A 17,119-nucleotide genomic window follows, 5' to 3' on the forward strand; every position below is an offset into this window, starting at 1 on the left:
ACCGGGGCCCGGCCGGAGAGCGTTCGGGAACCAAAAGTATCCTATAAAAGACACCCAAGTACGTAAGACGTAAAGAGAATAGTCACTGGCATTATTTGTGTATATCTTTACGTATACATTTCTATTTTTTTATTGCCACAAACAGCCTGGCCCTGGCCCCAGTTTGGAAATGTAACGTTATACCCTAGCAAGTATTCCCCTGTACGCGAGGTGTTCCATGTTTGTATTGTATGCCCAATAAAACGCTTAATGTTGTACCACATGTACACCATATTTGTACTGAACAGTACAAGCTGCATATTAGGACAGATTTATTTGATCTATTCACACCGGGATGGACCACCACTCTAATGGTGACGGTTTAAGTTTTTTGACTCGCTCGACCAATCAGCGATATGGCGACAACCGTTTCAATAAGAAACGCCCGTTTATGACTAAATGAGCGGATAAAAGACCTTTATCTTTTTTTTTACATCTACAGCTTTATGACCACATTTTACATAAAAACCTGCGTACACATGATAAGGTTTTACTTAATATCAAAGCATACTGTGTACATTAATGGTACTTCTGTGTGTGGAAATATTTCAGACAGAACATTTGTGTCTTACTGCACCTAGCTCCATACGATATGATATTTGTATACCGAGGCAAGTGGACCTATCATTCAATTTAAGCACCCACAAGCACACATATTGCATCCTATCTTGGCAAGTCATGATTTTTCAACTATGACCCCTCTATACAGTAGACACACAAAATTAAGTCACAGGTCAAAGTAGCACCCGCTCAAGGTGGTTACTCAAAACCTTGTCTGTCTCAACTCAATCAATGAAAGACCTTAATTGTACAGTCATGGCTCGACGGACTGGGTACATGTCCTTGATATTATGACGTAACAAACATATGCAGGGAAGTAGAAACAATAATATACTTGAGTTCAGCGACCTTATACCTCCATGAAATATTTAGAGATTTTGTAGTGTTTATGCAAATGACATATACAGTTACATGATTTATGCATGGTGGTGCTCAGCATTGATTAGTTTACGCGTGTAACATGTAAAACATCACATCATCTATATTTGCCATTTTGTATCAATTATGCAATTATTTAGTCTCTGTCTATATTCCGCCAGTCATGCATTATTAGTGTTACATTTATTGATGTCCAGTTAGGCCATGTTGATTTGATTATATGGATGACATCCTCCGGGAACTCCAAAACTGATGCGAGCGAGCGAATAAAAAAAAAGTTTGGCCAAAAAAAAGTTGCCTTCAGTATGAAATCAAAGTGGCCAGGAAGGTTGAACATAGGACTAAACACACATAGTATGGTATACCAACAGTTAGGTGTAGGGAACAGTACATCATACGGGTGCAAAACATTTTTTTCTTCTTGGACCAATCCGAAAAAAACAGACCTGAAAAAAAAAAACAGAGAAACAGGTTTCGCCAATTACAAAATGGACACACTATGTCGGCAGGCATTTGGGGTCTAACCGGGGGGGCCAAGAAGACAACAAGAGCGAAGTCAAGTAGAGTTTATAGTCAATTGCACCAAGTTTCTACAGTCAACGGTGAGACAGTTAGCCTTTATTACATGGAGATGGGATTTTAAAATGCAGTGGGAGTCCAATAATCCACAAACAGATTCCTTTGTAGCAAAATTGACCAATTACCATTGTTTTGAGTATTGCCAGTTCTCAAGTTTCCACACACAATCAGGTTCAGGTTCATGTCCGGACCTGGAAATGATCCTCGCGGGACCTGAATTTTCTGTACTGGTACCTCCCCCAACCAACAATAGATTTTTTTCTTTCTGTCCTTTCACATCTTATTCTTTGACTTTAGATTCATTTTGGCATTTTATGGCATTAGTTATCTGTTTTCTGATACTTTTGTTTTCAATCTACGGAATATTTGTGCTCATTTTAGAGCTGCTTTGCACAATTCATTGTGTGGTCGAAAACTTTTTTTTTTTTGGAAATGGCCGAAAATTGGTGCGAGCGCGGATGTCATCCATATAATCAAATCAACGTGGCCTTATGGAAAACAATGGAATTATCTAAGTTCCTTATGAATTATGCACACACACACACGCACACATGCATACAGACAAACACACACAGACACACGAACGCTACAACTGAAAATATAACCTCCAAATCAAGTCACAAATAAATATGTGACACTTGAAAGTGTAATGTGAGTTTAATAGATCGACGCCATATGGTAGCGTGGTGTTCTTGAAATATCCTTCAACCAATACCTACATGTAGGATACGGAGACATGTTGATGCCAGATACATGTATATAATAATGCATGTACTTACCAACACAACATCCTCATAACGCCACGCGGAGCACAAAATCTAACAGCGCAAACGAAGTATAACACACCAGGTCCCCAAAGGCACAAGTGGCTAAATACAAAGTTATCTATCATATTCAAATTGTCCAGCATCGGCAAACAGTTGCTCTAATAATAACAAGGGACCGTTGGTAACATACTCTGTGACTTAATTATGGTTTATGTCGGTTGTGATGTTTTCTGTGGGGTATGACTCGGTGTTTATATCGCATACAAAACACATCACATCAGCTTATACCAAAAACTTACTTAAAAACTAACATACCTATCACTGCCAAATTCAAAACACAGCGAAATCAGCGTCTCAATCGAACGACACCAAATGGAAACAACAACTACACAGCTTTACAATGGATACTTGAGACGCACACCACTTTAAAAAGTGGGTCAATGACAGCTGTGGACATAACATAACCCCATATCTGCTTGGAGATAAGTAATTATCAAACCACATCGTATATAGGCCAGCTGTTCCACAATACCAGGGAAATAGGGGTGATTTCTCAAATTATTACATGGATAATGAAAATGGCTAACCCCCCCCGCCCCCCCCCCCAAAAAGATTCCAAGGATCAAACACGTTCTAACCATAAAATGCATATGACTATCAACCGCGCAGAATGTTAACAGTATGCTATGTCAAACCAACCTCAATACTGGAAACGCAAAGCCCGAACGAGATGGCATATTCCGACGAGGACAACATCTGCTTGACGGTGTCAAATTACCACAAGGCTTAAGGCTCAATCATAAGGAAGACCTGGACCACTATACCGGACGGCGTAGGGGTGAAAACTGAAATTATTACATCCATAATAAAAACAGCTGCGGCGAAATAAAAATAACGTGCATCATTTCCCAACGGAGTATAGACGATATGCCAATCCACATGCGATTGCGGCATACGGAACATAGAGATCTAGGTGCGAACACTCAACGCACCAAGTGATTAGAAGACTTTGTTGCTGGAGGTTACCCTCCAGTCACAAAGTAATAAGAATCCGTAGTAACGGAGGACAAAAATGAACGTCTCTTGCAACGTTTTACTGCCTTGGTACACCAAATGTTATCCATGGTTAGTCCTATGGCATCAAAATCGTACGACAAAGCCCTAATACCCCCATCACATTATATACGATCTTCGGACGTACTTCGCGATCGCAGGCAGGTCGGCTGATTTTAAGATCTTAAGATGGTATTGCGTATTTTTCGCCCCAAAACTCTCCCCCTCACATATAAGCGAGGCTCGTGAGATCGACCGTGAATAAATCTATGGTAATGAACCTCCCATGACCTCTTGCACGCGGACAAGGTAACACAAAACGTTCCTCAAAAAAGGCAAAGATAAATGTTGCTTATTTTGTTGTCGGAATCCTTAATTAAAACAAATGAATGTAATGCGCGGGCATGATAGAAATGACACAAGAAAGGAAAGTGTGTCACAAAGCCAGCCTACATACTACCACAGCGGCCACAATGTTAGAATTACCCTCACATTCCCAGAAATTCAACATTTGTAAAGATCTGGAAGTCGGGCGAACGTCGCCCGAACGTCACCCGACTGACGGGCGTTCGCCATCCGAGTTGCGCTCGATGATTAATACCTATGTCTGTGCTCGCCTATCAGTCTTCAATCGTTGGATTGACGCAAGACTATTGACCGATACCCTTGCGAGGTACGCACGATTTGCACGCACGATCTGCGACTCGGTAACGAGCTCTACGATCTCAGAGATCTCCTGCGACTTGTCGCTTATGTTAAAAACATGTTTCGCTGCACCGCGACCATCGTACGACCCCTGAAAATTTGCCGGCGATCCCTAAAAAGATTATTGTGAGAACACCGGACGTCTTACTCACGAAAATGTCATTTAGAGCTCGTAGACCAGTCTTCCAATCGATTGTCACCTAATGTTAGGGAGGTATAAGCGAGGCTCAGGCGATTGCCGCAGAATCGTCGTCCGATTGATTTTCTTCAAATGTGATAGGGGTATAACGACCACGTCCAGGTAATAAGCTAATTAGAAAGAATGGGAAAAGATTATTGAGCTAAGGAATGAGGATGTTTTGAAGACTATATACAGCAGTCATTGAGAGAGTTCCATAGTTTGGAAGTCCGAGAAAAAAAAAACATTGGCATAAAAAATGCATATGTTTTTGTTGTAATTTTCTTCCGTACCAAATTGCTGAGTCATTTTGGTGACCACCATGAAAAGAAGTCCAACTTAAATAAGTTGTATCTATTAACAGACTGGGTTTACTGAGTTGTTGTCTTCTACTGGACAAAGCGTAGAAATAAGGTATTATAAACATAAAGAAAATGTTTAGCTTATCAGTTGAATTTTAAGTGAGTACAACGGAAAGAGAATATTGATAATGAATGATACCTTCTTTCCTCACGCATACTACCGAGCTGGTACCAGTCTGTTCACCTGCTCGTAACTTTAGGCATGTCCAGATCTGTGCACGTAAAACTAACACTGTTGATTACTTCGGTGTTGCAGACGGCATTTCCTCATGAGAAGCAAAAAAGGGCGAATTGCATGCTTCTGTTTGCATTTGCCTAGAGTCCAGTTTTGTTAGTGTTGGTCAGTTCGCAACAGCCTCATACGTTAGAGAATGTAGCGGCTGTTGGCAGCGGAACAAAACACTTTTTCTTTGCTAATTCAAGATTATTCTTAGATTTTTATCATTGTTAGTAATAGTTTATTCTTGCAGGGAGTGAATTTCGGAAAGGTCTATTCTATTACCGGATGGTTTCAGAGTTGCTTCTTTTCGCGTAGATTCGGAGTGACCAAGTTCTGGACGGCGAAGTTGTTTGTGTTGTTGTTGTTAGCGAGGCCCAATAGCCACACACATGTCGTGCTTTGAACAATTTTTGCTATGTGAGCGAGAAACACAACGGAGCACAAACACAACCGTGATAGCTGAAGAATGCCCCTCGTATAGCCTCGGTTCAGGCTGACAGCGAATGAAAAACTAACGCATTACAGGGCGTTTAATCAGCTGTGATATGCTGCTGCCGTGAAGCCTACTGAAGAGGCTACCATTCTTTCATACCATGAAGACAGGGGATACGAGCACAGCGCACGCGATTGTGAATATTTGCACCCAGTAGTTTACATAAAGGACGGTACAGAGTAGCTGTACATTGTTGAACACAAAGCCGAGGGAGTGCTGAGAAGAATGGACAACCTGAAACTCATCCGAACATCACTGATGTTACTGTTGGGTCTGTGTCACTGCCTGCCAGGTGTTTTTTCACTACCTGGTAAGCAGACTAGTTACCCATATCCGTATTACTTCCAAAATTGCATATTTCTTATTTTCCTCTTTCTTCTTGTGTATATATTTTGCTTTGAAAGAAGCTAACCTTACTGAGGTTGTAAAAACATTGTGACACCTAATTAAGAATATTTTCCTAAGTATTTTTTAATATAGTATTTGTCATGAAACAAGATTCTTCTTCTAAATGCTCTAATATTTTCTTTAACGTGACAGGAAGTTAATCTTTAGACAAACAAAGCAAGTAATTTAGATTTAGACTCTTGAAATTCTCGAAAGTGTAAATTCGTTCGACTAATAGTTCCTTAACTTAAAATTAAGAAACTATACATGTATGTTGTTGTTAGATTAAACAGGAACATTTTTATTCCTTCTTGAAATTCTTCATACACGAAAATGTCTCGACGGGTTAAGTAAGTGCAGTAAAACAGGAAAAAACAAGTGGTAGTGTGAACTTTGAAACAGTCAAACCTGTATCAGCGGCCACCTTTGTATAGGTCTAATTTATTGTCCTGGAGAAAGGCACAGAATTTCAAAAACACAGAAGAATTGAACAAGAAGTTTTGGTATGAAACTCTACCCTGTTGGTCGGGAATCATTGATTAAATATTGCACAGTGATTAAGAAAAAAACATTTTAGTTGTGAGACTGTGATAGTATATACTTGCGAGGAAAGTGCATCTAAATGTAACCATAAGGTGCAGGTACAAGAGAGGTTTTTTTAGCTTTAGATAGTGCACAGTGATTGAGAAAAAAAACGGCCATAGTTCTGTCAAGAATCGCCCGTCGAACTCTATTCCTCATACGTGATGCTAGTTGCATACATACCTCCATGAAACATTAATAGAAAGACTGTTACTTGCAGGTGGCTGGGTGGAGACCGACCCGACATGGGTGACACCGGACCTATGGGAGGGGGGTGACGGACTCCGATGGGATGCCGGGTATGTCTTGGACTCCAACATCCAGACGGCTTGGAGACGTGGAGACGAGGACGCCACTTGGCAGCTGACTTTTGATTTGCAGAGGTCCCTGACGCTCTCCAGAATTCGCATTTGGTCTATGCGTGAACTCTTCGTACATGGCCATAACATGGACGCTACAGTCATGGTTATGACAGGACAACAATGGACCACTGTGGCACACAACACTCACTTCAGGGGTGACAAAGATTTGTCTAACACACTCTATCTGAAAGAAATGGACCTGACTGGACTCCTCACCACAGGACAGCTTTGGCGCCTGGAGTTTCCGAATGAGTATCGTAGACCAATCGGTGAGGTCAAGTTTTTCCAAGGTGAGTGCTCAGTACTACTTAAGATAGTATCTCACTCGTCTGCGCATGTCAGACATTTTTTATTACCTTCGTCACGAAGGTTATATTTTGGGTAGCGTTACGTTTGTGTTTAATTGTTTGTGTGTAGATACAGACATAGATGGATTGTACTGATATTTGGTTTGACCTACCTAGTCTTGATAAGACCCAGAAACGATTAGATTTGGGGACCCTAGCGGCTTGTTGTGGTACTACAGCGGAACTTCCGGGTTTGATATCTCGTGTTCCGGACACGCTGTGATCATGGTCTTCAAGTGGCAGATAGCTCTTGGGGCTGAGAGTAAGTTGTATAGGCTTAAGCTTGGACCCCTAGTTAGACTGGATACGGCAATACAGCAAGTTACAATACAAAATAGAAATCCCAAAGATACACAAAACAATGGACTATTTTCTACAAAGAAATCTGTTTTGTGGAGTATTCGACTTCCCTTACTGTTTTAAAATCCTACAAGGCTGACTGCCTCCGTACGATTGACTGTGAAACTTGGTAGAAATTACTATAGACTCTACTTCAGTATTGTTATTTTCCTCGACGGGTAAGCCCTAAAACGTGTGGATGCCTGATCATGTAATCCGTTCATGATCATTTTACAATAGATCCAACATCCGGTCTGCTGTTTTTTTTTTTTTAGGTTCGGTTTTTCTGGACCGGTCAAATAAGAAAAAAAACGGGTTTGCACCGGTACACCGAAATTACCCACTTCGTCTATATGCGGGTCCTTTTATATTAGTAATAGGATTGGTTGCTCTTATAACATCATACAAAGGATAAAATGACTATCGTCTTCTACAGCATTTAAGGGGTAATAATTATAAATCCTCTCAGACACAGGTAGTTTTATGTATGTCCCCTTAGTCCTGTGTATTTTCTTTGTTCGCCCAGCTTGCTCCGGAGTTGAGAGGACGGTGTGTACAGATGATAACTGTGACGTCTATGAGGTGGTCTGTGACGGCATAGTGGACTGTGACGATGGGAGCGATGAAGAAAACTGCGGTAATTCACTGCCAAAAATGCCTTTTCTTATTTATCTTGCTTTGCTTCCTCACAGAAAATATATCTTCCTGGAAGAGAATTATTCTGTCCCAAAAATTTTTAGAAAAATGTGCTTGTCACGGAAAATTTATCTTCCAGAAAGAAAATTATTCTGTTCCCAAGAAATCTTAGAAAAAATGTGCTTGTCCATGTGGCAAGCAAATATAGCAAAGTATTCCCAGAAATGTTTTTCTTGTTTATCTTGTTTTGCTTCCTTACAAAAAATTTATCTTCCAGGAAATAAGTCCTGTCATATTTGGAGAAAGAGAATAAAAATAAAATTCTTGTATTTCTTAAAGGTATGCTACGTAATTATCTTTGTGTCCTCCCAAGTTAGACCCTGTTGGCTGTAAGTAACAACTTCCAGGCCTCCAGTAGGTACCATAGGGGGTGGGCTAATGAGTTTATCACACTCCAGCTGGCTACAGGGGAAGATCTTCTTCTTTTCAAACATTCAATTTTTTTTCACTTCAGAATGCACTGAGACAGCTTTACGCCCGGGATTTCACATCCCATGTTTTGTTTCCTAACATAAATCAAAAATATCTTCATTGGAAATAGTAATAATACCATTGCAGTATGAAGTGACCGCTCTTGTTGCAACTGGCGATATATCGATGCTTCTTGTTTTGGTCCGTTCAAAAAATTTTGCAAATTAAACCTTTTTGAAAATTGTAAAATAAACGCGATGTCAGACAAGCAATTTGGACCAGTTAATGAACAGACACAACTCTACGAGATAGTCGCCTAACCCTCGTACGTCTTTATCTAGCGATTTGTGCGTTTTTCATAAAATATTAATGCAAATTTAATACATTTTTTGTTACTACTTAGGCACCCCTGACCATCGAATAGGGCTTTATTGTATGTCTAGAAATAACGATCTACGTAAACGGACCAGTAGTGTAGAAACCTTGTCACCGATCCTCTGACTTGTCTCCTTGAATGTAGATAAAGAGATCTGTCCGAGTGGAGTCGCCATCAACAAGACAGAAGTGTGTGACGGTACAGACGACTGTGGAGACAATACAGACGAGCAGAACTGCTGTGAGTATGGGCACATGTGTTTCTTTCTATTTCTTTGCCTTTCTCTTGGTCTTATAGATTCTCTAAGTTGAGTAAGGTTCAGTTTTTCTCACTTTCATGAGTTTGATCTTCAAATTTCCCAAGTTCAGTTGTAGGTACCTATTTTTATACATATGTTTTAACTTTTATCTTAATATTGAGTTTGTAAATATTTTAGATACAGAATCTAAAGAAAAAATATATTAGATTTTGTTCGTGTAATTTATCAAGCCTGTATACCTACTGTAGTTGTTTTATATAAAGCAATAAATGAAAGTGTAATTTTGATGGAAGATAGGAAAACATATTTTTTTTGCTTCCCTTCTGTTTCTTTCATCTTCTCCTATCAAGAGCACATCATAACTTAGAGCTGCGTTAGCATATGTACGCTCTATATAATATTACAAGGCTAGACTATAGCTAGATACAATAGTATAATCATCTTAATGCCCTGGTCCCGAAACTAAGTAAATGTAGTTCTCTTTTTGCTCACTCACAATACTATCACTGATTGGATGTATTATTGTGTGCGAGTTGCTTGAAAGAAGGGGAAATATTCTGCAATTATTCCTGTAGCCTTTCAGTTGCGTGAAAACCATGGCTGTCGTTTTTGTGTAATTGCTGCAATTTCAAGAAGTACAATAAAAAAAAAGACAAATATAATGTGCTTTGTGTTCAACCTCTCCCACTTGAGTTAATGTTTTATGCCTTTAACTACAAACTTTTTTTGAAAAAGAAGATATGTTAAAAAAACGAATTGCTTTTGCTTAATTTTGCGCTTATATTTCATACAGGCGATCGGCAAGGTAGACTGGCCTGCAGCAATGGACAGTGTATAGATTCACAGAAAATGTGTGCCGAAACTCACATCCCCTGCTTTGGTGAACCGAAAGGACAATATGCTAGATGTGACGACGTGGAGGATTGTTGGGATGGCAGTGACGAGTCCTGCTGTGAGTAAACTGGCTGTAATGTTAGTAGGCGGTTAGCTTGAAAGTTATCTGTGTTGGTAGAAGTCATTATTGAACCACCCTCACACTCAGGGTTGACAATCACGGCAAAGCCTATGATATCACCCCTGACAACTCAGCCACAGTATTCGGTTATTAGGGGTGCCTTGCTTATGAATATTAATGAGCTTGCCCTTATATGGGCAGTCAGCCGTTGGGGATCGGGCGTTGGCATGGTGAGCAAACAAAGTCATGGTAATACGTAACATGATTGGCTGATAGCTTCCCAGCGGCCTTTGCGAGACAGCTTGCGACAACAACAAGCCCAAGAAAGGCCTATTCTCTGATTGGTCGACAGCTTGTTTGTGGCGACAATCATAATAGCCACTAATAGGGCATGGGATAGCAGGGCCCCATAAGGTAGTGCCGTTGGGGACCGGGCGTTAGGAGGATGTATTGAACTAGTTAAACTGTAATTACCAACACAAAAATAGGACTGGAGTTGATTGAGAAAACTCCGTGTCTACTTCATTAATGTTATACCTAACAAAAGACATTCAATTTTCAATTAAAAATGCACAGATTTAGAAATTTCTAGAGAAAGAGAAAGACAGACAGGCAGACAGAGAGAGAGACAGAGAGAGAGAGAGACAGTTAGAGACACGGTGAGACAAAGAAACAGACAAAGAGACAGACAGATAGACAGAGACAGAGACACGGAGAGAGACAGACAGGCAGCGAGAGAGACAGACAGAAAGAGAGACAGAGAGAGACAAAGAGACAGAGAGGCAGACAGAGAGATAGTTGAATGTTCATATATGCATACTTTGTAGCTCAACAGTGCCCATTTGTTCTCCAGCACCCTCTGCCTGTGACAATGGAGCCATGTTCCACCAGCTGTCTCGGTGTGACGGCAGAAACGACTGTGGGGACAACAGTGACGAGCAGAACTGTGGTACGTACGGTTTATTTTGGAGTTAAAAAATTGAACATCAAGCTAGCCCATACTTTCTGTGTCTACTATAAAGCATGCAAAAATGCGATTTTACGAGCACCTTCTTTTGTGCACAACATTTACAATGTAACATTATATGTCCACAGTCTGTTACTATACACATGACAGAGGGACAAGCTACCGGGGCCTTGCAAACCGGGACAACACCTGTCAGTTCTGGACATCTCAGTACCCCCACGCCCATAACCACACTCCACAGGCCTACCCATCGGCAGGGCTGGAGAGGAACTACTGCCGGAACCCGGACGGGAAGGACAGGCCGTGGTGCTACACAAACAACCCGCTCATCAGGTGGATGTACTGCGATGATGTCTTCGCCTGTGATGGTAAATTTAACGTTTTTATTCTTCATCGTTGACGAATACAAGTTCGCCAACTCCTTTCACCACCTTTCACCTCCCGAGCCAAGGACAATAACACATATTTAACCTGGTCGTGTTAATTACCTCCATGAAATGTCATGGAGGTTATATTTTCTGTTATGTGTTTCTGTCTGTGTACAAGAATACTCAAGAACGGCTGGATGAATTGGTTTCATACTTGTTGTGTTGGTGGGGTGTGATGAAAGCTCGAATCGATGGGATTTTGGGCGCCGTATCTGTCGTTATAATCGATGTAATAATATCAGAAATCACCCCTATATCTGCGATATATTGGAACAGGCATTGTGCTTTAAGTGTTTGTTAATGGGCTTAGCTCCAAGCAGATAGTGAGGTGATTTGTATGACAGCTGTTTGGGGAACCTCGAGGTTTTTTAATATGATAATTAGTTTTATTTATGTCTGCTTAGGATATCATGGAGATGTGAAGCGTAAGTATAATTGTAAGAAGTTGAGGTACATTTAACGGTAATGCTTAACAGGTATGGATGTCTCACATACTGTACTGCTGATTTGAGTGACATGGTGATTAAAATGCCATTAGGTCCTCTCATCTTAGATGGGTTGGGTGTCAGACGTTTTATGGGCGAAACAGATGTTCTGATTTCGTTACGATAAGGGACAGTTGTTAGTTGTCTCTTTCGTAGCCAATGGTACTTGTTTTTTAGCAGACGGGGTTGGCGCCAAGTATTCATCTTACAGTTGGTGTAGGGCTGTCAGAGGAAAGTGTGCATCTCGTTTTTGTACCGTGTGAACAGCTGATGTTATGACATATTGGTGGAAAATCAAATCACCATCTGACTAAAGTTGGCCACATCCCTTCTTCTTTCTGAGTTTCCCAACTTCCTCCCACCACACCGCTCTGAGGCACATAGTCGAACCTCAATAATGCTGACAACCTTAGACAGTTTAAATGCCAAACATCAAGCTTAAGGAACACCACGCTACCATATGCCGTCGACCTCTTAAACGCACATTACACAATTAAGTGTCACATTTTAATAATTACTAATCAGACTGACATACTCTGTGTCATTAAATAAATACACCACTACTTTCCCATAACATTTATAACCATTACTCTCAAATACAACCGACTATAAACATACATACCATCCACAAAAAAGCAATAAATATTTCATGGAGGTATGAGGTCCCCGAACTCTAGTTACTTAGTACCTTTCCCAACAGCACAGGATCGATAAAATGAACCTTACGACCCATGACCGCAGTGGTCGTAGGGGTCACATAATAGATACTAACAACACCCTTCATCTTAATTTTGGACTTCCAGGCTAATTCTGGACTAACCTTAATCATTTGAAAAACAATTACCCAAATGAATTAACATTTACAAATATCTTATATTAAAATGAAGTTTATATGAAGATTGCAATCAGATTTCCCCAGGAACAAAGCCAATTCTGAGGAATTCAGGAGAATTCTCCAGAATTCTGGCTCAGGCTCCCAGATTTCTGAAGAATTGCTCAGAATTCTGGCTCGGATCTGGCTCAGGTTCCCAAAATTCTACAAAATTTTGTTGCGGAATCCGAGCCACAATTAATTGGCTTTGTTCCCTGAAAAATCCTATTACAATCTACATATTAGTTATCTTTTAATATACTATATCGTGAATGTTAATTCATTTGCTTATTCGTTTTTCAAATGATCAAGGTCTGTCCGAAATTAACCTAGAAGTCCAAAATTAATCTGGAAGGTGTTTTACACCTTTCCAAACTCGCTACGATGCCATATAAAGCTCTCTTGTCATATCTTTTTTTTTTCTATTTGCTTTTGGACAGACGAGGACGAAGTGGCACTGCACTCAAGTTTTGTAACTTATATTAACAATGCCACATACACGGTACAGACAGAAGGAAAGTCGTGTAAAGTGCCTTTCCCAAGGGCACAACGTCGGGGGCACGGTGGGAATCGAACTCAGGACCCATAGATTCCGAGCCGAAAGCTCTACCAGTTACGCCACGCCCGACGCCACATATTGTCATATCTACCTTATATTAATTTTTTTTCTCTTCCACATAGAGGAAGAAATTTATCAGCTTCTATAGACACAGCATGATAGGGGCATCAAGATAACATGTTTCAAATCGTACATTCACATAAGCTCGGTATATACGTGACAACTGTATATGTGTTCAAAGTTTTATCTTCCATACGTCCTCCATTTTGTTTTGACTTCAGCTCCACCGACGCGATGCTTCTACGCAGTGGACAAGGGAAGGAGTTACGTAGGGCACACTAACAGGTGAGACTAGCTGGGCATTTTAGGAACCTCCAAACCATCGAAATAAAAACTTTGACATCAAGAAAACACAAAAAAATCTGACGCTAGCCATGCAACACTTTCGAGAAACTGTAGAATAATTCCCTTTCAGTAAAATGCTTTTTGTATGGAACAGCATGCAGATTTTACTATCACAAACCTGGTCACAATTGCCTGAACAGCTAATATTCAGTTCATGTGTTGAAGTCACCAGCTGTAAGCTCCTTTTGGCTTAAGACAGAAGAAAAGAAGAAAAAAAAAGAACACAACAGCAAAAACGATGTTCCCCGTCGGGAACATGATAGTAACTAAAACTACGAGGGCTGATAAATTATTTCGCAGCCACATCAACGAAAAAGATACACAACTCAAATTCCGGGCCATAGTTAACGAGTGCAGCGGGGTATAGGTAACGAGGCTTTCATGAATGCCTACCAAAATTCAACTCGTGGGGATCATTAATATGCATGCGACACCCGTTTAAAGGTATGCTACGTAGTTTTATCTCAGTGCCCACCAGAGTTAGACCCTCCTGTCTGTAAACAACAACTTCCAGGCCTCCAGTAGGCACCCTAGGGGGTAGGGTAATGAGTTCATCATACTCCAGGGTGACTACAGGGGAGAACAATCAAGATCTTCTTCTTTGAAAACACTCAATTTTTTCACTTCAGAATAGCATATAATCATGCACTGAGTCTATTTTGTAGGGTATCAATAAGCTGAGGTTATATTACCTCCTAAACTGCAAGAAATCTTCCAAAGATCACATTTTACAAAATTATGGTGAAACTGTCATCAGACACCCCACTCTGCAGTCAGGCACACAACAATGTGATAAGCCAGATGTGGGCGTGTTTCTCTAGAAAGCATGAGGTCCATGTAGGATTAAAAGATCACAGATTGTAGACATGTTTGTATGATGCACTAATGTTGTACCTTCTCTTACTGAGCCTTTGTATTCAATGCTAACGGGTAGATTTAGCTTACTTTGTGAAGAAATGGCAGGAAAATCTACTTTTTGTATGGTCCAAACGTTACGTAGCATATCTGTATCTGTATCTATATATAGCCGGTATAACCGCCCTTCGGCGTAACACACCAGCTTTGCAGGCACGAGGTGCAGCAGCAGCTGGTTATATTACACTGAACGATCCGTCACACCTAACTTTTGCACATCTATCTGCAAGTTTTTGAGCTGGTATTAGATACTTATCAGTCGGTACGTCCACCAGTTTATTGGTCATTTTGTACATCATGCAAAGTCTGGACATTTTCCTTCTGTCCTCAAGTGATGTCCACTGCAGATCTGTTTTCATTTTGGTAACACTAGCATCCCTGTTATAGTTGTTTGTACAGAATCTGGCAGCTTGGTTCTGTACCCTTTCAAGTTTATCTTTGTTTTTCTTTGTATACGGATCCCATACTGTTGCAGCATATTCAAGGTTAGGTCTTACCAGTGATGTGTATGCAAGTGATTTTACCCTGGCTGGGCATGCCCACAAGTTGCGTTTGATCACTCCCAATGTCTGTTTAGCCTTGGTTGTTTATTTTGTTAACATGGACACCCCACTTCAGCCCAGTTGTTTACGTAACACCTAGGCATGGGTGGCTTTTCGTGGTTGCTAATGTCTGACCACAAAACTGGTAAGGGGACACATTTGCTGTGCGTTTGTTCGTTATGTGCATGATATAGCACTTATCAGGATTGAACTGCATAAGCCATTTCCTTTGCCATTCTTCCAGGGTGTTCAGATCTTTCTGAAGAAGTTGCGAGTCATTCTTTGCAGATACCTCTATATATAGCAGACAATCAGGCGAATAACCTCACACTTGAATCGAGCTTGTTTGGCAAGTCGTTTATGTACAATAGGAAGAGCAATGGTCCCAGGATAGTCCCTTGCGGAACTCCCAACGCTACTTTAACTGGAGCTGAGGCTTTCCCTTCAACCACTACCGTTTGCTCTCTATTCGCCAGGAAAGCCTTTAACCAGTTTAATGTAGTACCTTGAATTCCATAGTACTCCAGTTTTGATATGAGTCTGCTATGTGGGACTTTGTCGAAGGCTTTAGTGAAATCAAGTATTGCTAGATCCACCTGTCTTTTATTGTTCAGTGCCCCAGCTATGTCGTGAACTGTTAAAATAAGCTGTGTTTCTGTGGATCGCTTTGCCCTGAATCCATGCTGGTAGTCTGTGAGTATATTGTGGCCTTCCAAGTGTTTCATGATATGGCTATGGATAATGTGTTCGAGTAGTTTACAGGAAATACAGGTAAGTGAAACAGGTCTGTAGTTACTGGGGACCGCTCTGTCTCCCCTTTTGATGGCGCATATGTTTGCATCCCTCCAGTCTTGGGGAATTTCTCCTGTGTCAAGCGATTGTTGGAAAATGTTAGTCAAAACAGGTGCGATTTCACTGGCTGTCATTTTGAGGAACCAAGGAGGTATTTGGTCTGGCCCGGATGCTTTGGAGGGATTGAGGCCTTGCAACATTTTTTCTACACCAAAAGTAGAAATTTCTATACGTACCATCGGAGGGGTGCAGGGGTTCCCAAGAGATGGCATGTCAGTGGTGTCTTCTTCTGTGAATACACTTTTAAACTGTGAACTGAGTGCTTCTGCTTTTTTCTCACTGTCACTTATAATGGTGCTCCCACCTTTAGAGTGGCTACCCCAACAAGGTCTCTCCTCAGGCCTTTTATGTATGACCAGAATGTTTTGGGTTTGTCAGTGATAGCTTCTCCCAGTATGTTTGCCACGTATTTTGAATGTGCTGATCTTATGCTTTTCTGCACTCCTTTTTTTACCTTATTGTACTTGTTCCAGTCTTCCTCTTGCCCTGTTCTTTTAGCTTTATTGTAAAGACGTTGCTTCTTCCGACAGTGTCTTCTTAAGTTTCTGTTAAACCAGGGCAAGTTGTATCTGCTTGAATGCGCTTGTTCATTAATTGTGTACTTCATTTTTCCTTTGAAGTCATCCCATTTCTGTGTCACTGACATCTCTTTTGTTCTCAGGTTAAAGTTTGTTGCATAGTCCTCAAGGTCATTCTTGATAGCCGGCTCGTCAGATTTCGTGCGAATGTACACTTTCCTTTTTGGTTTTTTGTTCTGTTTGGGTGCCAAGTTTACGTCCACTAGAACCATGTCATGGAACAACTGTTTTTTTTTTCAATTATGTTTGGGTTATTAACTAAGACCAGGTCCAGAAGATTACCATTTCTAGTTGGTTCCTGAACTGTTTGGAATAGCCCATGGTTATCCACTAAGTGCAGTAGTTTCTGTGCCTGCCCTGTATGGTTCTGAGCGTTGTTTGTTGTGCTGGCATCCCAATTTATACCAGGGGTGTTGAAATCTCCAAGAATGATTACGTTGTCGGAGTTCTTCTAAGAATCCCATTCTA

The 17,119-nt window shown here is 40.8% G+C and overlaps 1 protein-coding gene across 1 annotated transcript in view; it reads left to right on the forward strand.

Moving 5' to 3' along the window:
• The first annotated feature begins 4,559 nt into the window (after positions 1-4,559).
• LOC118417785 (low-density lipoprotein receptor-related protein 2-like) overlaps positions 4,560-17,119 on the forward strand; it is a 14,184-nt gene continuing 1,624 nt past the window's right edge. Inside the window, exons 1-7 of the mRNA XM_035823503.1 lie at positions 4,560-6,956; positions 7,879-7,989; positions 8,980-9,075; positions 9,888-10,046; positions 10,903-10,998; positions 11,145-11,384; positions 13,641-13,704. Coding sequence (XP_035679396.1) covers positions 6,722-6,956; positions 7,879-7,989; positions 8,980-9,075; positions 9,888-10,046; positions 10,903-10,998; positions 11,145-11,384; positions 13,641-13,704 — 1,001 coding nt within the window. The 5' untranslated portion in view covers positions 4,560-6,721. The remainder of the gene's footprint in view (positions 6,957-7,878; positions 7,990-8,979; positions 9,076-9,887; positions 10,047-10,902; positions 10,999-11,144; positions 11,385-13,640; positions 13,705-17,119) is intronic.

The sequence above is a fragment of the Branchiostoma floridae genome, chromosome 6 (assembly GCF_000003815.2).
Source record: "Branchiostoma floridae strain S238N-H82 chromosome 6, Bfl_VNyyK, whole genome shotgun sequence".
Taxonomy (NCBI): domain Eukaryota; kingdom Metazoa; phylum Chordata; class Leptocardii; order Amphioxiformes; family Branchiostomatidae; genus Branchiostoma; species Branchiostoma floridae.